The following is a 26,562-nucleotide window of genomic DNA, read 5'->3' on the forward strand; positions in this document are numbered from 1 at the left end:
CCCTCCGATGCTACCTGCTGGGGTGCCCTTTCACTCTCTGTTCGGACCACGTGCCCCTCCAGTCTCCACCACATGAACGATGCCAATGCGCGGATCACCCGTTGGTATCTCGCCCTCCAGCCATTTAAGTTCGAGGTGATCCACAGGCCAGAGGCGCAGATGGTGGTGGCTGTCCCGTCCGGGGGGGGAGTCGGCTTCAGGCTGGATGGCTCCCCGGCCTGAGTCGGGCGGTGGGGGTATATGGCAGCGGGAGCGTGGCCAAGCAGCAGTCTGTGAATGGAGGGCGGAGTCGGGGAAGGTAAGTGGCTAAGTCATTCCACCTGCTGTCAGTTAATGTGTGTGTGTGTGTGTGTGTGTGTGTGTGTGTGTGTGTGTGTGTGTCTGTTTGTTACAGGGATGGAGCATAAAAGGAGAGAGACAGCAGAGAAAGGGAGCTCTCTCTCCCCAACCACAATACATGTGAGTGAGTGAGTGAGTGAGTGAGTGAGTGAGTGAGTGAGTGAGTGAGTGAGTGAGTGAGAGGAAGCAAGCCAGCTGACAAGCCCGAATAAAAGTATTCGTATCAATATCAACTCTTGCCTGCTGTGCTTCTGTGCTCCACCCACATCAGGAAGTGTTACACCTGGGTTCTCTTTATCTACTTTTAGGACTTGTGTGAAAATTGGATGATGTTTTAGGTCATATTTATGCAGAAATATATAGAAAATTCTAAAGGGTTCACAAACTTTCAAGCACCATTCGTACCCAATTTGTGTCCAATTGGACACAAATTAACTCTGAAAGTGTTAATTCAACACTGAGGAATTTGCTGTGTACGGTGGGCATTCCCACTATGAAAGAGAAGCCAATCAAACGTGAAAGAGTGAAAGTGACTATCATGCCACTACCACGTGAATAGTCTTTTATGAATGTGTAAGTGCACGCTCAGCGCTCCGACTCCAGTGTGACTGAGTAAGGTGACAAGTTTTATCTAATTTAGGTAATTTAAAATCTCATCTCACTATCTGTAGCCGCTTTATCCTTCTACAGGGTCACAGGCGAGCTAGAGCCTATCCCAGCTGACTACGGGCGAAAGGCGGGGTACACCCTGGACAAGTCGCCAGGTCATCACAGGGCTGACACATAGATACAGACAACCATTCACACTCACATTCACACCTACGGTCAATTTAGGCTACGTTCACACTGCAGGCTGAAGTGACTCAAATCTGATCTTTTCGCCCATATGTGACCTGTATCCGATCTTTTATTGACAATATGAATGACACAGATCCGATTTTTTCAAATCCGACCCAGGCCGTTTGGATATGTGGTGCTAATTCCGATTCCTATCCGCTCTTTTCATATGCGACTTCAGTCTGAACCGCCAGGTCGCATTCATCCGACTTACATGTCATCAACAAGCCACAAACGTCACTATTCTGCGCTGAAGTAGGCGGCGGGTCTCTCAAAAAAGTTACAACAACATGGCGCATAATCACGGGCGCAGATAGAGGGGGGGACGAGTCATATTTAAATTCACCTCGTTCGGTCCCCCCCACTTATAGGGAGGAAAAAACGTCTATGCTGTCTTTCTTTGCATAAGGCAAACCTCACGGAAAAATCAAAAGACTAATTACCATTCGGTTTATTGAGGTGCACAGCAGTGTATACATAGTTGCAACAACTCACATAAAACAAAACAAAGACTGATATTCGGTTGGTTGAGCTGCGCAGACTGCACAGGTTGGTTGCTATGGTTACTAACAACAAGTTTGACAGGCATATCGGGGTTGGGGTTGGTTTGCTGGCAGCTTTGTCCCCCCCAGTTTTTTGTCCCCCCCCAGTTCAAAAAACGTATCTGCGCCCCTGCGCATGACATCAGTGCGAGGGACGCTTCGGGCTGTGAAGGTTCTGAATCTTCTCAATGGAAGGACACAGAGGTTAGGGAGCTGATTTCCATTTGGGGGGATACAGCTATTCAAGCTAGATTGGATGAGTCATACCGCAACCGGGCGGTTTTACTTCCGTAAACACTGGCCATGCTCACTGCGTGTGACGTCGTCGTATCCTGCAGTGCGCATGCGGAACACTTTTAGGTCGCTTTTCGTTCATACTGAGGATCACATACAAGTCGCATATATTTGTTAATGTGAACGACCTCACAAAAAAATCGGATTTCACAAAAAAATCGGAATTGAGCATTAAGCCTTGCAGTGTGAACGTAGCGTTAGAGTCACCAGTTAACCTAACCTGCATGTCTTTGGATTGTGGGGGAAACCGGAGCACCCGGAGGAAACCCACGCGGACACGGGGAGAACATGCAAACTCCGCGCAGAAAGGCCCTCGCCGGCCACGGGGCTCGAACCTGGACCTTCTTGCTGTGAGGCGACAGCGCTAACCACTACACCACCGTGCCGCCCGTAATTTAAAATATATTTTAAATTAATATTATTTGGCAGTGGGCACATAGGAAAGTGTAAAGTATAAAGTTTCTGTCAATATGTTTATCATGCTTGTATGATGAAAAACTCATGAAGATATTTATCTAAATATTCATTCTAAACCTGCCGAGCTTTGCCAGCAAAGCTCTCGACCCCAGAGCGTTAATACCAACAACCCATCTGTAGGCATCAAGGTGGCGCTATAGACTCTGTGGCCAATGGATAGCATGCTGGACTTCCAAGTTCATCAGAGAAATAGTGCAAAGGCTGTGAGTTCAAGTCCCACCAGAGTCATTTGCTTTGCAGGGAAGTCATAGCTTATGGTTGGAGAAGCAGCTTTAGGACCGAAAGGTCGCTGGTTAAATTCTCTGGACCAACAGGAATAGCTGAAGTGCCCTTGAGCAAGGCACCTAACGCCCAACTGCTCCCCAGGCTGCTCTGGGTGTGTTGTATGTCACTCTGGATAAGAACATCTGCTAAATGCCTGTAATGTAAAGAAATCTTACCTATCCTTCTTATGGCACATAGGGCTTTTGGTTTCTGTAATAGCTATTTTTTTAATAGAATAGAATAGAATGCCTTTATTGTCACTATACACATGTACAATGAGATTAAAGCATCTCCAATAACAGTGCAAACAGCATGTAGAGAGGGAGAGAGAGAGGAACGGGGGGGAAGGGGAAGGAAAAAAAGGGGGGTGTAAGGTGCACAGTCTGAGGTGTATGTGTTGTGTTACACATTATGGAGTGAGGTATTGCACATATAAAGTATTGCACAGAGACAGTCACATTGTAAATTATTGCATGAGAGAGTCACATTATAAGATAAAATATTACACATTGGAATTATTGCAGGGTAAGGTAAGGTGCACAGACTTGAGGTATATGTGTTGTGTGTAAGGTGCACAGTCCTGAGGTGCATGTGTTGTGTGTAAGGTGCACAGTCCTGAGGTGCATGTGTTGTGTGTAAGGTGCATAGTCCTGAGGTGCATGTGTTGCATTTCACATTTTGGAGTATGGTATTGCACATTATAAAAAGTATTGTATAGAGAGTCACCTTATAAAGTACTGCACATTTATAAATTAGTAAAATAATAAATAGTAAAATAAAATAGACTATAAAGTCAGAGCATATCTGAGTTCAGGGCGGTTATGGCTTTTGGAAAGAAGCTGTTTTTTAATCTATCTGTCTTTGCCCTGATGCACCTGTAGCACCTCCCTGAGGGCAACAGGTCGAACAGATCAAAGCCAGGGTGGGAGTGGTCCTTGATAATATTCTTAGCTCTGCTAAGGCAGCGGGAGGTGTAAATGTCCATCAGGGAGGGGAGAGGGCAGCCAATGATCCTCTGTGCTGCCTTTACTACCCTCTGGAGCCTCTCCCTGTCTACAGCAGTGCAGCTGCCGTACCATACTGTAATACAGTACGTCAGTATGCTCTCGATGGATGAGCGGTAGAAGGTCAGCAGCAGGTTGGAGCTTAAGTTGTACTTCCTGAGGACTCTCAGGAAGTGTAGCCGCTGCTGCGCCTTCTTAATGACTGCTGTTATGTTCTCTGACCAGGAGATGTCAGCGGAGATGAGGACACCGAGAAACCGGAAGGTGTGGACCCTCTCCACATACTCGTTGTTGATATAGAGGGGGGCTAGGTCGGTGCTGTGCTTCCTGAAGTCAACAATGAGCTCTTTGGTTTTCTTGGTGTTCAGAGCAAGGTTATTTTCTGAACACCAGGCTGCCAACTTCAGGACCTCCTCTCTGTAGGCTGCCTCGTCTCCCTTTGAGATGAGTCCGACCACTGTGGTGTCGTCAGCAAACTTGACGATAAGGTTATTGTTGTTGTGGGTCGGACTACAGTCGTGGGCGTAGAGGCAGTACAGGAGGGGGCTCAGCACACAGCCCTGTGGAGAGCCAGTGCTCAACGTATGGGTGGAGGAGAAGTGGGGGCCAAGTCTCACAGTCTGGGGCCGGTTAGTAAGGAAGTCCTTTAACCAGGCACATGTGAGAGGGGGGAGGCTGAGAGTGTCCAGTTTTCTAATAAGGATGTCTGGGATTATTATATTAAAAGCTGAACTGTAATCCACAAAGAGTATGCGGACGTAGCTCTGCTGCTGCTCCAGGTGATTTAGCGCAGAGTGGTTAGCTACGGCAATGGCGTCCTCTGTGGATCTGTTTGTGCGATATGCGAACTGGTAGGGGTCGAAGTCAGGGGGGAGGTGGTCCTTGATGTGCTGAAGAACTAGTCTCTCGAAGCACTTCATGATTACCGGAGTGAGGGCCACAGGACGGTAATCATTCAGGCTGGTGATGGGAGACTTCTTCGGCACTGGGATTATTGTTGCAGATTTTAGGCAGGGCGGGATGACTGCCTGAGCCAGACAGAGGTTAAAGATCCTGGTGAAGGTAGGGGCGAGCTGGTGGGCACACGCTCTGAGCACCTTACCAGGTACACCATCTGGGCCAGCAGCTTTCTTGGGGTTCACTGCCAGGAGCACCCATCTGACATTGTGCTCCTGTACAGTGAAAGGAGTAGTGTAGGAACTGTGTGGTGGTGAAGGCAGGGCAGGAGCAGATGAGTGCTGCTGAGATGTTTCGAAGCGAGCAAAGAAGCGATTTAGCTCCTCTGCTAGCGGCGTACTCCAGTCTCCTGTTGGCGCATCACAGTCTCTGAAGTTTGTGATGTCCTGAATGCCCCGCCACACCTCCCGTGTGTTGTTGCTGGACAGGTGGGACTCTATGCGCAGCCTGTGGTCCGCCTTGGCTTTATTTATACCTCTTTTTAGATCAGCTCGAGCAGCTCTGTACAGAGCTCTATCACCTGACCTGAAGGCAGCATCGCAAGCCCTGAGGAGTGAGCGGACCTGGCTGGTCATCCAGGGTTTCTGGTTTGGGAAGACCCGGATGTTTTTATCCACCGTCACATTCCCGATGCAGAACTTGATATAGTCCAGCACCGTTCCTGTGAATGTCTCCAGCTCCTGATGTTCAAATAAGTCCCAATCTGTCCATTTAAAGAGCTGATGACACGTTTTTGACATCTTTGGCGATGTTTTATAACATAAAAAGTAATTCCCGATGATCCATATATTCATTCACGAAGGCGCCTATTTTACAAGTTATGATAAAAAACGCGGCTATTTGGGCAAATTTGACGGGGCTGCAGCACCCAGGAGATGAAAGAGGAGGAGGAGCTATATGACGTCAGCGAAAGAACCTTCCTCCTAACTTATCAGTTTGTTGTTGATGCGGCAGGTGTCCAGTTTATCATTATTAGTATTTTTATTATACATTATTAATATATATATATATATATATATATATATATATATATATATATATATATATATATATATATATAGTTATTATGCCTTCGCGTTGTGTTGCCGGCTTTTGCTCCAAAACCCACAAGGATGTGGTAAGTTTATTCAAGTTTCCCAGAGATCCCGAGCTGCATGCGAAGTGGGTGAGGCAAGTCAGGCGCACTCGTGACAAGTGGGAGCCCTCACCAACATCTGTCCTGTGCTCTGAACATTTCGATTTGGATTGTTTTGACACCCTTCCCAGCTTAAAGGAATCTCTTGGGTGTTCAGTTCAGCACAAACGTGTGTTACTACCATCAGCAGTGCCTACAGTATTCCGGAGGGGGTCTACTAGTAGCTATGACGGATCCAGCAGTCACCTGGGACAAGGCGACTCCTCCAAAGACAGTCCTCCTGTCAGAACATGTGTTGAGAAAGAACATAAGATAAAGGTACGTAGAGCTATAGAGTGCTCTGACATGATGCTAAAAATAGTAACCATGCGGTCTGCACGGCCATCTTGGAAGTGACTCGCTCCAGAGCGCTCATAGAGTACACATCATAGAGTACACATTCATGATAATCATAAATGTAATCATAAAGTCGGCGTGATATCAGTCATGTATTTGCTTGTGAAAGCTTGCAGCTTTCATGTAACTGCCGCCTAGCAACGAGAGGCAAAGGGTAAAGAGGATAGGCTATCATAGATTCTATTCGGAAGAGATCAATACATGATTGCTTAAAAATTAGGTATTTTAACAATTTGCATCTGTTTTGTGATTATCATGACACTTGTGTGTTATATAGAACTGTATGTCTTATCAGCACATCGAGGATCTTCCACCGGAGGCTTTAGCAAGTACTCGTAGCAACACTACACTTTACCCTTTGCCATGCGTTGTTAGGGAATGGTAGCAAGTACCCCGATGACCGACTTCAAGAATATGTAGAAAAAATTTAGAAATTATACTTTCCAAAAGTCATTTGAGCTTAGTGTATTGCATTTCCATTTATATTATAGGTTCTTGCTGATGTTTTTGCGGAGTATGACGCAGCTGCTGAATCAGAAGCTGCAGAGTTTGTATGTACTAGTTGTGAACATTCACATTATTATCAATCTCATTTATTTAAAATCAGATAAAATCATGCCATCATGATCACTGCTTAAAGTACCAGTATTTGGTTGTTGAAGAGCTAGCACGAGAAAGTTCACCGGCGTTTTCATGCGCCATTTCCATTGAGTAGAACAGACAGTGAACCGCAGTATGTTCTTCCGCTGACGTCACAACATGGCTGCGAGCCACGAACCCAGTTTTCTTGCACTGTGCAATTAAAAGTTGGATATTTGCGTAACAACAGCTTCTTTTCACGTAATTATAACAGAAATCTAACATGTTTGCCATGTTGTATAGTTTATTTAAGAAATTGCATAGAGTCATGTTCGTGTCATCAGCACTTTAAAGCAGTCCTGTAGTTTTGAGAGTGCATTGTCAGGCCAGGTTGTGATAGTCCTTGTGGTGGGCCTGGCTCTGCGTCTGAGGGGGGTGTAGGCTGGGGAGAGCAGGAGGGAAAGATGGTCTGACTGGCCGAGGTGGGGGAGGGGTATGGCTCTGTACACGTGCTTGATGTTAGAATAAACATGATCCAGAGTGTTCTCCCCTCTAGTAGAACACTTAACATGTTGGTAAAACTTTGGCAGTACAGTCTTCAAGTTGGCCTTATTAAAGTCTCCTGCGATTATGTGAACACCGTCAGGGTGGGCCCGCTGTTGTTTGTTTACGGTGTTCAGCAGGAGAGAGAGCGCTGTGTTTACACTGGCATCAGGTGGAATATACACAGCTGTGACAATCACCACAGTTAACTCTCTCGGTAGAAAAAAAGGCCGGCATCTTACAGACATAGGCCGGCATCTTACAGACATGTATGGGACAAGTTTATCAGCTCTCAACCCAAGCCCTACCACAACCTTGAGGGCTAGTGGGTGGGATCACTCTTTGTCTGGTCCCTACCCTTCAACCTGTTTGGCATGGGTGACCCTACCAGAGTACTTGATATTGTTGTAGTCAAGACCACCTAAACCAAGACCAAGTCATGACCAAAACCAAAGTGTTTCGAGACCAAGACAAGACCACAAATTTGAAGGATTGAGAGCAAGTTAAGACCAAAACCAAGGCAGAGCAAGACCGAGTCAAGACAAGGACCAGACATGTGTGTGTGTGTGTGTGTGTGTGTGTGTGTGGGGGGGGGGGGTGACAGCCATTAACAGGAAGAAAAATTTCAAATTAGCAATGAGTCACGTTATTGGTCACATTTGAAGCAAGAAGTTTTACCATCCAATCACAGTAATGATGTTAACAAATAAATCAGACAATGCATTGGCAATTTAGTGAAATCACTGCATTTGTGGTCTTGACCAGTCTTGAAATAAAATCCTGAGTCTCTATGTCTGAGACCAAGACCTTCAAAAAGTGGTCCTGAGACTGGTCTCAAGTACTACAACACTAGTACTAGACACTAGACTCCAGCCATAGACATAGCTCTAGGGGTCATTGGTGCATTCACATCGCCTCATTGCAAACAAGGTGGTGATCTGGCTTGATACAGAGGCAACAAGAAAACCCATGAATAAATAGGCTCTGGGTTTCTCTCTTATACACCTGTGAGACCAGGAACTATGCATCAATTTTCAACAGCAGCAATTTTTAACCCTTTTCTTTTTTTGATTCAAACTGTTTCTTTGCTTATATACTTGTATCTGAGTCATTTCTTTACAGCTTACAGCTACACACAGACAGTCTGGTGTCAGGAACGCAGACAACAGATGGATGTAAAAGCTGGAAGACAGTTTATTCAGGCAGACAAATTCAAATTGTAAGGCAAAAGGCAAAATCACAAAACAGGTGATGGTCAGGCAAATCACAAACAGTATATCAGAGGCAATATCAAAAGGGCACATTGCAAAAGACAAAAATAAGTCAAACTAGAGACATAGATTAATAATAACAAGGCTTGGTAAACTCAGACACAAGGAACTGAACATCCATCCATCCATCCATTAGCTGCTTATACTGTGCAGGGTCGCTGGTAAGCCGGAGCCTATCCCAGCTGACTATGGGCAAGAGGCAAGATACAACCTGGACAAGTCGCCAGATCATCGCAAGGCTGACACATAGAAACAAACAACCATTCACACCTACAGTCAATTTAGAGCCACCAATTAGCCTAACTTTCATGTCTTTGGATTGTGGGGGAAACTGGGGCACCCAGAGGAAACCCACACAGACATGGGGAGAACATGCAAACTCCACACAGAAAGGCCCCCATCAGCCACTGGGCTCGAACCCAGAACCTTCTTGCTGTGAGATGACAGTGCTACCAGATGACAGTACACCACCGTGTCACTCAGAAATGAGCATGTACCATGACTAAATGCAGTGAGAGTGTTTAAATAGTGTGCTGTTGTGATTGAGTCCAGGTGCGTGCAATCAGTCATCGGGGGCCTGTGAGCAGTGAAGTGCAGGATGGATGTTTTCGCCCGTGGCAGCCATATTTGAAGGCTGCTGTGAATTCTAAGAAGTGGATTATTGAGTGCAAGCAGGTAGTGCAGACATGACAACCTCCAATTGTCCATGGGTCAGACCCACCTAGATATACCACTCAGAGGGACCAGCTGATAACACAGATTTGAAGTTTGGCCTGGATTTAAAAAATGTTATGATAGCAATCCCAAAAGAGTAGCTTTCATGTACATTTTACGTTTTAGTGAAAATGATACTTGAATAAATTGGATTGCTGAATAAAGAACAAGTTTCCAGTGTGACTGGTACTAGTCAAAAGAATGGTGCAGGAGGGTGATATCAAGTGTCATCATATGTCACATGATTCAGATAACTCCTTTATAGAACTCATCAGCTTGATAATTAATTATTTAATTATTCATCAATTCTGCTGAAGTCAGGATTTAACTTTTATTTCAGTGTAGTTTCTTAGTTACAAAATGGAAAACATTTTTTTTTTCAGTGAATTTTATTTTAGTTGTGGACTTATGGGGCATTTGTGTTGCCATGATAACAAGAAAAAAACATTTTCAACATTGACATTATTATGCATTTGGACCCATCGACTTTGTTTGCATGGATTATGTGTAAATTATTGTTTAAAAAAGATATTTAACAGTGAATTTAACTAAAATTATAACTTCAAATTTCATGGCTTAACTGGATTGCTGGCCATAAGCCAGTTTGAATGAAGTTATTTGATCACATGATTATAGCACAAAAGCTACTCATAGAGGCTTGCTATCATACCTGAAAATAAACTATTGTAGATTAAAAAAATCCATGATAGTATTGGTCCCTCTGTGTGGTACAAAAGTCCCTATTTTGGGCCTGTATAAAAGGCCTGTCCTCCATTTATACAGTGCCATTTTTTGTTGTTGTCATAATTAAATGATTCCTTTTATTTGTCTTAATTTATCAGTTTTCTCTATTGTTTCTATTCTTTAATTAATGGCAATCATCTAAACAACTGGTTTTTAAAAAAAAGCATTCTCAATGTTATTCGTAGTCCCTGTCCTAGTCAAATATCATAAGGATGTTTGTTTGTTTGTTTGTTTGTTTGTTGTTTTGTTTTTTTTTCTCATAGAGACTCCAAAACTTTTCTCTAAGTCCCTCTGGAAAAGGGCACCTGCTAAACACTATAAACGTATAAATGTAATAAAATAAGCAATTTACAATATACTAGTGCATCTCAAAAAATTAGAATATTGTGAAAAAGTTCAATATTTTCCATCCGTTATTTAAGAAAGTGAAAATGTTATATATTATAGACTCATTACACATAAACTAAAATGTTTCAAGCATTTTTCTATTTTAATTTTAATCAGTATGGCATATAGTACAAAAACATAAAAAAAAAAACATCTAAAAATATTAGAATATTTCATTTCGAGTTTGAGTAAAACAGTATGAACACAGTGTATCTCTCGGTCTAGTTCAGTACACACAACCACAATCATGGGGAAGACTGCTGACTTGACTATTGTCCAGAAGATGATCACTGATGCCCTCCACAAGGAGGGTAAGCCACAAAAGGTCATTGCTGAAAAGGGTGGCTGGAAAAGGTGCACAAGCAACAGGGATGGCCGCAGTCTTGAGAGGATTGTCAAGAAAAGTTGATTCAAGAACTTGGGAGAGCTTCACAAGGAGTGGACTGAGGCTGGTGTCAGTGTATCAAGACCCATCACGAATAGACATCTTCAAGAAAGGGGATACAACTTTCGCATTCCTAATATCAAGCTACTCCTGAGCCAGAGACAATGTCAGAAGTGTCTTATCTGGGCTAAGGAGAGAAAGAAACGGATTGTTGCTCAGTGGTCCAAAGTCCTCTTTTCAGATGAAAGTACATTTTGCATTTAATTTGGAAATCACGGTTCTAGAGTCTGGAGGAAGAGTGGAGAGGCACAGAATCCAAGGTGTTTGAAGCCCAGTGTGAAGTTTCCACAGTCTGTGATGATTTGGGGTGCTATGTCATCTGCTGGTGTTGGTCCACTGTATTTTATCAAGTCCAAAGTCAACACAGCCATCTACCAGGAGATTTTAGAGCACTTCATGCTTCTATCTGCTGATGAGCTTTTTGGAGATGCTGATTTCCTTTTCCAGCAGGACTTAGCACCTACCCACAGTGCCAAAACTGCTACCAAATGGTAATATTACTCTGTTTGATTGGCCAGCCAACTTGCCTGACCTGAACCCCATAGAGAATCTATGGGGTATTGTCAAGAGGAAGATGAGAAACACCCGACCCAAAAATACAGATAGGCTGAAGGCCACTATCAAAGCAACCTGGGCTTCAATAACATCTCAGCAGTGCCACAGACTGATCACCTCCATGCCACACCGCATTGATACAGTAATTCATGGTAAAGGAGCCCCAACCAAGTATTGAGTGTATAAATGAATATACTTTTCAGAAGTTGGACATTTCTGTATTGTAAATCCTTTTTTTGATTGATCTTAGGGAATATTCTAATAATCTGAGATACTGGATTTCTGATTTTCATGAACTATAAGCCATAATCATCAAAATTAAAACAAAAAAGGCTTTAAATATTTCACTTTACATGTAATGAATATAGAATATATAAAAGTTTACCTTTTTGAATTAAATTATGAAAAAAAGGAACTTTTTCATGGTCTTCTAATTTTTTGAGATGCACTAGTATTCAACATTATATTCCAGATATGAAAGTTCAGCAATTCATGCTATGATCTGATTTGAATTTGATCAAGTCGAGGTTTACGTTAGTTAGTCTTCTTATGCGTCAGGAACACAAATATGGCTCTGGACACTTGCAGTTTTGCTATGATGGCTGAGGACTACAGTTGACATGATAACTTTAGGACTGCAGTTGTCCTTACACTCAAGTCTCCATCAATGAACAACTGATAACGTCAACAAAACAGACTTCATGCTAAAATTATAATGAATTTCCTGGTTACACAGTTGTACTTTGTGACTACTGTATATAGGATACAGTTATAGAAGCAAGTTATTTATAGTCATGTTATCACCCAGATGAGGATGGGTTCCCTTTTGAGTGTGGTTCCTCTCAAAGTTTCTTCCTCATGTCATCTGAGGGAGTTTTTCCTTGCCACTCTTACCTCAGGCTTGCTAATCAGGAATAAATCCATTTATTAGGGATAAAATTAGTTCATATGTTTAACGTCTTTATTTTTTCTGTAAAATTTCTTTGTGACAATGTCTGTTGTTAAAAGCGCTGTACAAATAAACTGACTTGACTTGAGCAGGCTATGAATGCTTTGTTTGTTTGTTTTTCAATTTATGGGATTTTCATGAATACCAAATTTCTTGGGTAAACATTTATATCAAGAATTTATGCATATATATATATATATATATATATATATATATATATATATATATATATACACACACACACACACACACACAGAGCGCTCTCCACAATTATTGGCACCCCTGGTTAAGATGTGTTAAAAGCCTTAAAATAAATTAAATTTTTATTGCAGAAACATAATCTCACACTGAAAATTGTAGAAAAAATGTAACCTTTAACTCAAGTGAATTAAAAACAAAATCCCTGACTAAGAAATAATTCTTTTTCATAAAATCACCTGTTCCATAATTATTGGCACCCATAACAATTCCTAGAAAATAAATGTAATTGAAGCATTTCTGTCATTTCTACTGTAGTTTATAAAGTTGATCAGAGTATCTAGGAATCTTTAATTAGTAATTCATCACATCCTGTTTCCTTGGGGTATACATAAATATGATATTTCTCTTATCCATTCTTCAACATGGGAAAGACAAGAGAACACACCATTCAAGTAAGGCAGATGTGTGTTGACCTTCATAAGTCAGGCAATGGCTACAAGAAAATAGCCACTCGCCTACACCTGCCCATATCTACAGTCAAAGGAATCATCAAGAAGTTTAAAACAACTGGAACAGTGGCAAACAAGTCTGGACGAGGATGCAAGTTTATCTTGCCACCACGCACAGTGAGGAGGATGGTAAGAGAAGTAAAAAGTTCTCCAAAGCTCACTGTTAGAGAATTCCATCAAAGAGTAGCATCTTGGGGTCACAAAGTCTCCATAACAACCATCAGGCGCTATCGACATGCCAACAAGCTGTTTGGGAGGCATGCACGGAAAAAGCCTTTTCTCACTTACAAGCATAAATGTAAACATTTGGAGTTCGCTAAGCGGTACTGGGACTTCAACTGGGACCGTGTGCTTTGGTCAGATGAGACCAAGATAGAGCTTTTTGGCAACAAACACTCTGGCATAACACAAAAGATGAGTATGCGGAAAAGCACCTCATGCCCACTGTGAAGTATAGGGGAGGATCGGTGATGCTGTGGGCCTGTTTCTCTTCCAAAGGCCCCAAGAACCTTGTTAGGGTGCATGGCATCATGAACTCTTTGAAATACCAGGACATTTTAAATCAAAATCTGGTGGCCTCTGCCCGAAAGCTGAAGACGGGTTGTCAATGGGTCTTTCAGCAAGATAATGACCCTAAACATGTGGCCAAATCTACACAAAAATGGTTCATGAGACACAAAATCAAGCTCCTTCCATGGCCATCTCAGTCCCCAGACCTCAACCCAATTGAAAACCTGTGGGGTGAGCTGAAGAGGAGAGTGCATGGGAGAGGACCCAGGACTCTGGACAATTTAGAGATTGTTCAAAGAGGAATGGTCGAAAATCCCTCTCTCTGTATTCTCCCATCTTGTGAAATGTTATAGGAGAAGGTTAAGTGCTGTCTTGTTGGCAAAAGGGGTTTGTACAAAGTATTAACATCAGGGGTGCCAATAATTGTGGCACACATGATTTCATGTAAAAGAATTACTGTATTTCTTAATGTGGGTTTTTTTTTTCCCACTGAATAAATGTACTTGAATTAAATGTTGGATTTTTCTCTTTTTTTGCATTGTTGTCCTATATTATTAAAAAAAAAATGAATTTATTAGAAGCCTAACACATCTTAACGAGGGGTGCCAATAATTGTAGAGGGCACTATATATATATATATATATATATATATATATATATATATATATATATATATATATATAAAATGTGTGTGTGTGTTTGCATTGAGCTTGATAAATGATATCCATTGATTGGATTATTGAGCCCTGCGATGACCTGATGACTTGTCCAGGGTGTACCCTGGCCTCTTGCCCATAGTCAGCTGGGATAGGCTCCAGCTTGCCTACGACCCTGTAGAACAGGATAAGCGGCTACAGATAATGGATGGATGGATGATCAGATTATTGCCAAAATCTGATTTCTTGCAGTATAGCTTTGCATGTGAACAAACTTACCATTTCTTAAAAGTAGTACATGTCTCAGGATATTATACTTCTCCTTATTCCTGCTCCGGCTTCACCATAACCACACCCACTGATCATGACTTTTAATTGTAGCCTTTGTGTTTAGCTACTTCATCTGTTTTTGTCTACTGAAAGTTTTTTTGTGCTGACTATATATGTTAACACTATTTAACAATTATTCCACAATTAATCTCATCGTACATGGCTTATAACCGGCTCTGTGCTACGCGCCTCGTTGGCTGTCAGCTCATGTATGAACATGAGCTGATAGCCAACGAGGCGCGTAGCACAGAGCCGGTTATAAGCCATGTATGACGAGATTGAGTGGAATAACTGTTTTATTCGATCCACATTCACTGGAGTTTGAGAAACAGAGCATTTGTATTTTTATTTTTATCAAGTAGAGTTTTTATTTCATTCTCGGCTGGTTCCGTAACACGGTTCGCCATTTTCTTTTCTTCTTTATTTTTGGTGGTTGGCAAACCAACTTAAAGGTGCATTACCACCACCAACTGGGCTGGAGTGTGGAACAAGCGATATTGGGGGGAAAAGAAAACTATATTCTTTTAGCTATTTCTATTTTTTTAAAAATACTTGATAACAAAGTGATATATCTGACTTGATGCGCCCCGCCAGTTTGCTTTTCTCTACTCACAGTATATGAGCTGATATCCTAGTAGTAGCATGGCCAATCAGAGCGCACGATTGCTCATATCCAGTGAATGTGGATAGAATAATATATCAGATATTTATTCACGTATCTGCTCCAAGAATTTCAGTGTGCAGTTTTCTGGGTTAGCTGTACAAATGACAAATAAAGATGTTGACTTTTTGACACATGGTTAATTATTGCCTTATTGACTCTGTTTAACATATCTGCTCTCATACAGAAGGTAAAATGATTTTACTGTATTATGGAACTCCTGCAGCTCTACTGATGTCTTGAGAGCCAAAGATGCAAAAACACCAAATCAGTGTTATTGTGACAGCAGCCCGTCAGACGCCAGTATTTCCCTCCATATCAAAATGACAATGCATTACTTCATATCGATAAAAAGCACAGTGCTTTAAGGAGAAGAGTAAACACAATGTCTTGCAGTATAGTCATGGTTGTCAAAGATACAGAGAAATCAATGTTTGTTTTTTTGTCACACGCTGTTCCATGATATGGACACATTCACATGTGTATTGGAATGAAACACAGGCGACAGGAAGTGTAGCTGGCAGGTCTAATTTATGATGAATTGATTCTTTAATCAAACATTTCAGGGTTTTTTTTCTTTTTCAGTGAACTTAACTGTCTACTGAGAAAACAACTGGTTATTAGCATTACCAGGTTTCCACAGCTCTTACTTCAGTTTTTAGCACAGTGCTGTAAAATATTTTATTCTGATTAATCAGAAGATGAAATGTTGATGAATTTTCTATAATTGCAACTCGGACAGAAGTGCTGATAAATCACAAGATTGTATTAAAGGTCCCATGGCATGAAATTTTCACTTTCTGAGGTTTTTTAACGTTAAAATGAGTTCCTCTGACCTTCTTAAGTCACCCCAGTGGCTAGATATTTCATAATGTGTAAACCAAACTATGCCCAATATTTGAGAATGGCGCGTCAAAACGGCGCGTTGAGAAGCTCTTCCCTTGCCGACGTCAGCAAGAGAGATGATCCCCATGCCCCCCCTCTGGATTCCCACCCACCGTATGGATTGCCCGCCCAACTCGAAAGTTGCTGTTTGTCCTACCAAGCCTACTGTGCATGCGCAGAACACATGACTACATTTTGTAGTGAGGAGCCCATAGAAGACACAACATGGAAATTGCACTGTACATGGATGTGACAACACAGAAAGGAGTCTGTTTTTACTGCTGACGGGAGAGCCCCTGAAGACGCAGTGGCTTAATTTTATTTACTTCAATAATACGCTGTCGAGTCTACCTAAGACGGTGTATGTTTGTTGGAAGCATTTTCCTGAGGAATTTTTCCACAACTTGGGACAGTACAGGGCAGGTTTTGCACATCAACTGTCACTGAAGCCTGGGTCCGTACTAAGCATCCCTGCCACATCAGCCACAAACACCGAACAAGTAAGTGTATAACTGTTAAGTCGTTTTGCCGTGTTTTAAAATCGGTGCGTTTGCAATGGCTACATTAGCTGTGCAGCTAACTGCTTCCTGCAGTTAGCCAGGTACTCTGCGCTACCTCTGTTATAATAGCCAATCAAAACAGTTTTTACAAAGACACCCACATTCTTTTTTTAAGTCACTCGTTCATTTTATTTGTTTGTTTGTTCAGTAAAAACCCAAACATTTGTTGAATTTATTTTATTTCCTCACGTCGCACCTTAATGACGTCAGCGCGCGGTATTTAAAACTGCTCAGTTTTACCATGGGCCTCAGGCTGAAAAAAAACGACAAAGTCCCAGTTTTACCATGGGCTTGAGTTGTACCAATTTTTTTTAGACAGGGCGGACGGACCAGGGCATTCGCCCGCCTGGCCGTGCCCGACGAGGAGCGCTCTCGGTCGGCTTGGGAGGCAGACGGCAGCCCCTCCCCCCATGGCACGCCCCCACCGTCTACCCTTCCCCGCCTCCTGCTTCTCATTAGCAAAACGACGCACTGGGAAAAGCGCTGAAATGGGGCTTTCTCCCAGGAGGCTATATCTACGTTCCGAGGGTTCATTTCGAGAAAGGCTGCGGATATAACATCCGGAAGCCTCCACGAGCCCATTTAAAGCATAAATAAACCACCATGCCATGGGCCCTTTAAAGAGCTCATTTAAATACATTAACTTTCTATGGTAACAGCAAAATCACAGGAATTCACACTTTATATAATTGAAGTCTAATAATAAGCAAATGTCAAAAAAATGTGTTGTCATTGAACAAATAAGTTAAATTGTTGATCCAGTGAGGTTTGCTGTAAGAAAATTAACATTGATAGAAGGAGTTTCCAGTAACAGAGGGAGAGAGAGAGAGAGAGAGAAGTTCAGGACAGAGAATTTTGAGCTTTCTGGTTTCTCAGGAACCTGACTAGCTTTTTAAAAAACAAAATAATTTATTAATTGATTTCCCAGAGAAAAAGAAAAAAGATGGCAAGGGATATGCCTGTTTATAACCACTATAACATAAGTGATAACAAGAAATAACTTTTTTTACAGATGTTCTAGAACATTAAATGTAATTACATTCCAAATCAAAAAATTCCCTTGCAGGGATTGGCCAGGGATGTCTCGTGACATAAAATAGTTCCACGATTGATTAAGCAATGTATCTCGTGACGTCAAAAAAAAAAATGGATATGGTGTGAGACAGTCATGGTATATTCTGGATATACCATGAACCGATGTCGCGATTTCAAGCTATGGACCCTTTTCACGTGACATCACGACAAACGCGGCCGCCATTTTGGACATGTACTACCAGTAGTCTACCACAGCCAACAACGAGGAACGACGGCAAAGCATCGAAAGGAATATAGCCATCAAAGAAAGTTTTTACTTTCAACAAGACTTCCATCATGCCATTATATTGTTATGCACCTGGATGTAGTAACCATCAACACACAAGGCAAGATTTATCATTTTATCGGATCCCGACAGATGCTGACCGACGGAGAAGATGGATGGTCTCTAAAATATTGGCAAAATGATGTTTATTGACATAGCAATCGTGTGTAACGGGAAGCATTTGCATATCCGAAGTGTTGTATTTACATCAAAGATAAAATAAACCGATATGACAACGACTGCTGCTGCCAGGTTGGGGACACAAACTAGTAGAAAGGAAGTGTGCCAACAGACTTCCTTTGTGGTCGATTCTGCTTTAAGGTAAGATGCATTTAATTATTCGTCTGCTGTGGGTTTGGAATCGGTAGCCTGACCGATTCGTTCATGTTTGTGGTGCCATTTGTTTGTTGACGCGTGTTGAAATGGAAGATTGGTTGTTGACATGATTTCCAGTGATGCTTTGGTGCTCCTGTGGATCAGATGTGTTGAGTAGCCTGACTGTTTTTTTTTTCTTGCGTGTGGTATCATTGTTGACGCGAGGTTGTTTTTTGAACATGCCAATGCGGACACGATTTCCCCTGATGAGTTATGACTTCAGACGCGATGCGTGTGTGGAGGTGTGGAGTCCGCGTGATATGTGCGTAAGATAGGCTTCTCATATGTTTGGAGATCCGCGCTCTGAGACAAGCGCAAGCACACCCCCCCCAAGGGAAAAAAAGGGACCCCCCGAAAATATCGGCATAGTTCGAACACTGGGTTGGAGAAAGTAATGGCAAATAGTGAGTGCACAAACCATAGAAGGTAAACTGTACACAGCGCCAGGGCAGTGTGATGGTATGTCTACTTTTAGATTGTGTTAGCTTATCAATGAACACACTCGTCACTCGACGAGTTTCACGTCTTTACGATGGATAAGTATCCGTCGTAAAGACGTGTGTGTTAGGTATTATTGTTGCAGTCTAAGCAGTCATTGTAGCAGCTAGATGAGCGAGAACCGAAAGGGTCTGTGCCATAAACCGTTATTTCTTCATGTCCAAAATGGCGGTCGCGCTTACGAAGGTCACGTGAGTGAAAAGGGTCTATACGGCCGACTCGAGTCACAGCTGTGGCTCCGTGAGCATTTCTGTGTGTGTAAATCTGCATATCATGATCATGCCTAGAAGGCAAGCGATTGCATGGTACATTGGACATGCACAGGTCGAAGGTCGCGCCGACATAAACAACAAATATGGCTGCCTCCACAGTGGTTTTTTTTTTCAGATTTATTTATAATTCTTTGTAGTTAACACTTAGTTTGGAATTTTTTGATGAGGGATATAAATCTAATATACCATGCAATTATGGGTTCCCTTCGGTGACTGGCTGTGCCCCTCAGATGATAGTACTATGCCAGTCACCTTAGAGAATCCATAATTTCAACCAGAGCCTCTCAGTGCATGGTATATTCGATTACTGTCAATGGATTAAAATGACTATGTTGTACTTTAATAAATAACAAATTGTAATCATTGTGCAAAGTGCTCTATTATAAGAGGAATAAAACATTTTGGGATGTAAACAATAAACATTGGGATGGTAACATTAACTCAAATTTGTGTCTGGCAACTTAACGTTATTACCGCCACCAACTTTGTTGGACGAGGTTACGTTTCCACCTCTGTTTGTTTGTTTGTTTGTTTGTTTGACTCTTCCCAACGTAACTCAAAAAGTACTGAATGGACACTACCCTGTGCCCTTCTGGTTAATTATTTTTCCCAAATCTAAATACTCCATTAGCTGCTATATTGTTGTGATACTTCTTATAGCTAGGCTAATAAAGGCTGTGGAAAATAAAGTAAGACCTGTTGAAGCTACCTTTCAAGCTCTCAAACACTAAACATTGACTCAAAGGACAGTGTGGTTTAAATTTGTAAAAGGAACCAGTTTGATTAGTTGCTTTGACTGGAAAGCTCTCTCAGAAATTAATCAGAGGAAGAAACATCTGGATTAGCAGACAAAATGAGATCAACATACTGTATTGAATCTGATGTCTTTTAAAGGCACCTCCAGGAAAAGAGGCTCTAATAGAGAGAGAGAAAAAAATATTAATGGTGACCATGAGTAAAAACATTGCAGGATTTTGGCCTAATGGATTGTTATTCATATTTTTACCCGAGTCATTTTGTTATTTGCATTTTATGATTATGTGCTTATAAAAGAGGCTTTGAAACTGAAAACTGCTTACCCTTTAACGAAAAGTGATTCACACACATCTTTACACCAGTGTAAATGGTCTTGCATGATGTGTGACCTCTTTTCTGAGGTGTCCTTTACTTTTGCTAATGCATATTACATTTTTTTTTCCAGGACTGAGCATCGTACAGCCTTGAAAATCACATTCAAGTTATAATTACTTCAGACTTGGTGTTTGAATGCATTTGAATAATTATGAAATTATTAAATTCATTTTAATTAATGATAATAATGTTTCTTTCCATGGGGAGTTTTTGCATGCTTTCACTGTGTTGGTATCAACATACAGGATAAAATATGCATAACTGGTTCAAGGCGGGTTAAGGGCTTACTAAAGACATCGCTCTCTAGGACAAATCTGTAAAGATTTTCATCCTTAAGGATTTTTCTTGGGGTGGAAAGTGGTTAGCACTGTTGCCTCACAGCAAGAAAGTTCTGGGTTCGAGCCCAGTGGCTGACAGGGGCCTTTCTGTGTGGAGTTTGCATGTTCTTCCCGTGTCTGCGTGGATTTCCTCCGGGTGCTCCAGTTTTCCTCACAGTCTAAAGACATGCAGGTTAGGCTAATTGGTGGTTCTAAATTGACCGTAGGTGTGAATGGTTGTTTGTCTCTATGTCAGCCCTGTGATGATCTGGTGACACCCTGGACAAGTCCAGGGTGTACCCTGCCTCTTGCCCATAGTCAGCTGGGATAGGCTCCAGTTTGCTTGTGACCCTGCACAGGATAAGCGGTAATGGATGGATCTCATCTCATCTCATCTCATCTCATCTCATCTCATCTCATCTCATTATCTCTAGCCGCTTTATCCTTCTACAGGGTCGCAGGCAAGCTGGAGCCTATCCCAGCTGACTACGGGCGAAAGGCGGGGTACACCCTGGACAAGTCGCCAGGTGTAATGGATGGATGATTTTTCTTTTTCATTTGTTGCTGATCATGCTTCTTGTTTCTTATTACCGCCTCCAAGTTTGTTGGAGCAGGTTATGTTTAAGCCTCTGTTTGTTTGCTGTTCCCAACATAACTCAAAAAGTAGTGAACAGATTTTGATGAAATTTGGAGGAATGGTGGACCATTGGCCAAGGAACAACTGATTAGATTTTGATGCAAATCCGAACATGTGGCTTGACGGAGTTATGCACTCTCCCTTGTGTCCTTCTAGTTCTGTATTTTTAGCTCATCTGTCCATAAGGCTGATGAACTATTACCATGGTGTGGCGTCCGTCTGTCATCCACATTTCAGTTAAATCATGTCTCCTCCGTCAATTCTCCATGGATTTCCATTCCAATTGTTTTGATTGAAAGAAGTCATCACTCTGCACAAAACTTGGTCGTTGTTTTGTCAAATTTTTTTGTTAATGAGTTAGTAATTAGGCCAAATTATCTAATTTTCCAGGCCTCTCATTAGAATTGTATCTCCTCTCTCATTTCTCACCCGATTTCAGTTCTGATTGATGTTTTGGGTCGATCTCCCCATGAGGAACAAAACTTGATCATTTGTTTGTTAATTTTCTTGTTGCAAACAATTTGTTTACCACTTTGTTTATTTTCAGTTAAATCGTATCTCATCCCTCAATTCTCAGTGGATTCCAGTTCTGATCAATGTTTTAGGTATATCTTCCCATGAGGAACAAAACTTGGTCATTTGTTTGTTGATTTTCTTGTAGTAAACAATTTGTTTACAACTTTGCTAATTTGCTACAGTTGTAAACAACTGTTTATTTTCAGTTATATCGTGTCTCCTCCCTCAGTTCTCAATGGATTTCAGTTCTGATTGTTTTATTTGAAAGAACTAGTCATTCTGCACAAAACTTGTGAATTGTCTTTTCAATTTTTTGTGAACAAATTAGCAATTAGGTCAACTTAACACATTTTCTTTTGACTAGAATTGTATCTCCTCTCTCATTTATCATGTGAATTCAGTTCTGATCGATGTTTTGGGTAGATCTTCCCTTGGGGAACAAAATTGATTCCTTTGTTGATTTTCTTGTTGTAAACAATTTGTCGTGGAGATTGATCCTCTCTCACATTGTCACATTTCAGTTCTGTTTGATGTTTTGGTAGTCACGGTTGTTTTGATGGCAGGCCAGATGAGCTACTACATCCTTGAAGTTCTGGTTATTATTATTATTTTTTAAATACTGTATATTTTATATTGGGCGGCACGGTGGTGTAGTGGTTAGCGCTGTCGCCTCACAGCGAGAAGGTCCGGGTTCGAGCCCCGTGGCCGGCGAGGGCCTTTCTGTGTGGAGTTTGCATGTTCTCCCCGTGTCTGCGTGGGTTTCCTCCGGGTGCTCCGGTTTCCCCCACAGTCCAAAGACATGCAGGTTAGGTTAACTGGTGGCTCTAAATTGACTGTAGGTGAGAATGTGAGTGTGAATGGTTGTCTGTGTCTATGTGTCAGCCCTGTGATGACCTAGCGACTTGTCCAGGGTGTACCCCGCCTTTCGCCCGTAGTCAGCTGGGATAGGCTCCAGCTTGCCTGCGACCCTGTAGAACAGGATAAAGTGGCTAGAGATAATGAGATGAGATGAGATATTTTATATTCAGCTTCTGAATAATTTTATCAAATACATCTGATTACTTTGTAAGAATTACAAATAATTTACTCCTAGTTAGGTTTTTTTTTTTGTTCCTGATATTTAACTTAATTACCTCCGCCCACTTTGTCTTTGACTCTGTTTATCTGTTTGTTCCCAACATAAGGCCATTATTAAAAATTTTTCTGTTTCCGGTCCACCGGCCGGGTGAGTGCCGTTTGTGCGGTTGAAATTTTTTTTTTAATGCCAGTTTTTCTACATTTTTTTCGGGTTTGTAAATCTAAAATCGAACTTGACATTTATGCATTCCCAGGGCTTTCCACTAAGGCTCATACTAGCCAGCCATGAAAAATAAGTAGCCGGGGGGTTGTAAACACAAAATAAACTCCTGTGCACGCAGTTCCCAGGATTAAATGTATTTTCCACAGACCATTTATTTATTCACTTTACTCAAATACAAAATTAAATGGCAGTAAATCTTTCTTTTCTTGCGTATTGCATCATGAGGCGTTCCTGGCTTGTAAATCTCTTATTTTCGGTGCATGACACATTCACGCAGCTGAGCATGCTATGAATTAACAACGACAACGGTCTGCAGTGGTGGCTACACAATTAAACACTCAGCGAACATTTCTCCATTTGTGCATGAAAATATACTCCAACGACTCAGTTTGGTTTCATTTACAACCAACAGTGTCTTTTGATGCCAGCACGTAATTGAACGAGAGAAGACTGGTTTACTAGAGACAAAATAAGTGTTATCTCTGCTTCTGTTCCCTCCGACAGCCCCGACCCTTCCTTCGTGGTGGCTGCCATTTTTTTGTGCCGCACGGTGCATGCGCAGAGCTGATTCAATTCTATATTCTGCGCGGAATGCAGGGCTTTCCACAAGCGCCGGCTACACAATAAAGTCCAGCCGGCTACTTTAATGACTATTATTTATTATTTACACAATTAAACACTCAGCGAACATTTCTCCATTTGTGCATGAAAATACACTCCAACGACTCAGTTTGGTTTCATTTACAACCAACAGTGTCTTTTGATCTCATCTCATCTCATCTGTTCCGCCTCCGCTGAGTGCGCGTGCACACACACTGCATGTCGGGGCCACGGATGAGTTACTCTCCCTTGATCAACGAAGTCTGTGGGGAATTTGTGGTTATTATCGGTACAAACAGCGCGAATCACATCTTAAATGAGTGCGGTTCAGTTTGACATTATTGTTAGTCCGTTAGATAAACATTTAATTTTATTAAAATCGAAAATTAATATTTAGAGCCTGTGGGCTACAAAAATAATAGTCATTAAAGTAGCCGGCTGGACTTTATTGTGTAGCCGGCGCTTGTGGAAAGCCCTGCATTCCGCGCAGAATATAGAATTGAATCAGCTCTGCGCATGCGCCGTGCGGCACAAAAAAATGGCAACCACCACGAAGGAAGGAGATCTGGAGTTTTCAAACATTTGCTTAAGTGTGAAATCGCAAAATGGTATTCTAGTGAACAACAAAATAGTAAAGATTCAGAAAAACAAATCATTCAGTGATCATTTTAATAGTGTAATTTCATCTGAACTAGGCCTAACGGTCGATTTAGAATTACAAAAAGTCCGTGTGTTGGACATTTTAAGTACTTTTGTAAAAGTTTTGCAAATGTTGCAGTCAGCATTTAAAATGCTAACTTAAAGTTTTTGTACAAGTTTCAGTTGATTAAATGGTCATATTTTATTAAATGTGCCTGCTTTTGTAATAAAAAAGTACTGAAAGAAAAAGCAAACACAGCATTGCGATTTCTTATCCATCCATAAAAAAAATCCCTCCCTCCCGACTGAAAATTTTTTTGCTCACCCGGTGGACAGGAAACGGATTTTTTTTAAGGATGGCCTAACTCAAAAAGTAGTGAACATATTTTGATGACATTTGGAAGAAAGGCGAGCCATCGGCCAAAGAACAATTGATTAGATTTTGATGCAAATCCGGATATGTATGTGGATCCAGGGTTTATTTGTCTTTTCCCAACATAACTCAAAAAGTTGTGAACGGATTTGGATGAAATTTGGTGGACAGGTTTAGTATTATCCTAGGCTCATGTGATTTGATTTTGATGTTGATAATATGTGAACCCTCACCGAATCCAGGGACACATGTCGGCCGAAACGAATCCGAGATAATTGCAAAAGAAGCATTTTTTTTTTTGAAATTTGTGATTTTTGTTTTTTTCCATCATGTGCAAGTTGAGATCTTGAAGAATGCAATCAGTATTTCAGATAATAGATTGTTTTGTTGGAAAAGCATCCATTTTTTGTTGCAAATTGTCTTGTTTTTGTCAGGACTGTAGCCTGCTGGGGGGTGTGGGTAAATTACCATATGGGCCATTCACATGATGATTTAAGTCTTTTTTTTTTTTCCCCGAATCAGCTGTATGATCCGAGCTGAGCGCATGGCTACTTAACTGCATACAGGCGTGTGATTTCACTATGGAATGAGTTACTAAACAGAGCGCAGAGGAGCTGACCGCGAAGCAAACAGACACACGGTATTTACATCGGAGATAACCATTTCTAGCAAAAAAACCTGCAACCTCGTTTTCCAGATTGAATGGAATACTTGAATGATACACGGACCGTTCTAGGATTACATTCCATCGGAGGCATTGCTGTCTGCAAGGCGCCGTTTCTCTTTCTGATGGGGTAAGTTTATTAATCTAAGGCTGTGTGGTTATTTTTGCATGTAACGGAGAGTGTTGTGGTTTGGTTAAGCTTAGGTCACAACCGGACGTACAATTTTTTGGCCGTGTGATTTTTGGCGTTTCCCAAATCGCTGCGTTTTTTTTTTTTTGTTCACGGAGAAAGACGCGCGTTGGCCGTAAGTTTGTCTTGCAACCTGAAAAAAACGTAAGCGCCTGTAGAGTTTGTTTGACATGACAACGAACCTCTGCGGCCGGTCTGCGGCTCGAAAATCAGCACATCACACGCGCGCTCTCGTGCTTTTCACACGCGTGCTCTCATGCGTTTCATGCGCGCTCTCCGTGTGTTTCTTGCGTTTTTTGCATGTAGACCGGCCGTAGGAGCACATACGGCCGGTTGTGACCGAGGCTTTACATGAAACTAGTGTTGTGTTAGTTGTGTCATCATCGTGCTATCTTTCTTTCACGGTGTGAGTAATTTTTCAACCACAAAACGTTAAAGTATACTTTAGGACTTATTTTTGTACTTCATAATTGTGTTGGGCATACTTTGCATGGAAGGAAAATTGACGTGGTGATCTTTGTTTACATGAAAGTAGTATCGTGCTAGCTAGTAGGGGGTAGGGCTTTCCTTAATGTCATGCAAATGAGCACCATTATGTGCCCGCCCTACACCCAGAGTAGCTGAGATGGAAAACTTTGAGGGCGATTTTCTCCCTTTTCTGTTTTAAGAAGTATACACTTTCAAAAGGCCACACATTCTTCAAATATTGTCAGATCTCCACATGGAAGGCATCATTGGAAAGCTTAGAAACTGTACTTTCTGAATCTGTCAATAACTCAAAATGCCCCTGGGCAGACATGTGTCCCTGGATTCTGTGATCTGCCACATATGTAGCTTGGCAGAGGTATGCACTGAGTGCCTTTCTAGTTGTACACTTTGTTTACTAATCAGAAACGGAATAAAAACTCCTTTAAAAAAATCTACTTTAAAATGCTAAATCTAAATA

At 41.6% G+C, this 26,562-nt stretch overlaps 1 protein-coding gene across 1 annotated transcript in view; it reads left to right on the plus strand.

Annotated features, from left to right (window-relative positions):
• The first annotated feature begins 347 nt into the window (after positions 1-347).
• nkain2 (sodium/potassium transporting ATPase interacting 2) overlaps positions 348-26,562 on the plus strand; it is a 680,821-nt gene continuing 654,606 nt past the window's right edge. Inside the window, exon 1 of the mRNA XM_060915828.1 lies at positions 348-459. Within this exon, the coding sequence (XP_060771811.1) occupies positions 397-459 (63 nt within the window). The 5' untranslated portion in view covers positions 348-396. The remainder of the gene's footprint in view (positions 460-26,562) is intronic.

The sequence above is a fragment of the Neoarius graeffei genome, chromosome 3 (assembly GCF_027579695.1).
Source record: "Neoarius graeffei isolate fNeoGra1 chromosome 3, fNeoGra1.pri, whole genome shotgun sequence".
NCBI lineage: Eukaryota > Metazoa > Chordata > Actinopteri > Siluriformes > Ariidae > Neoarius > Neoarius graeffei.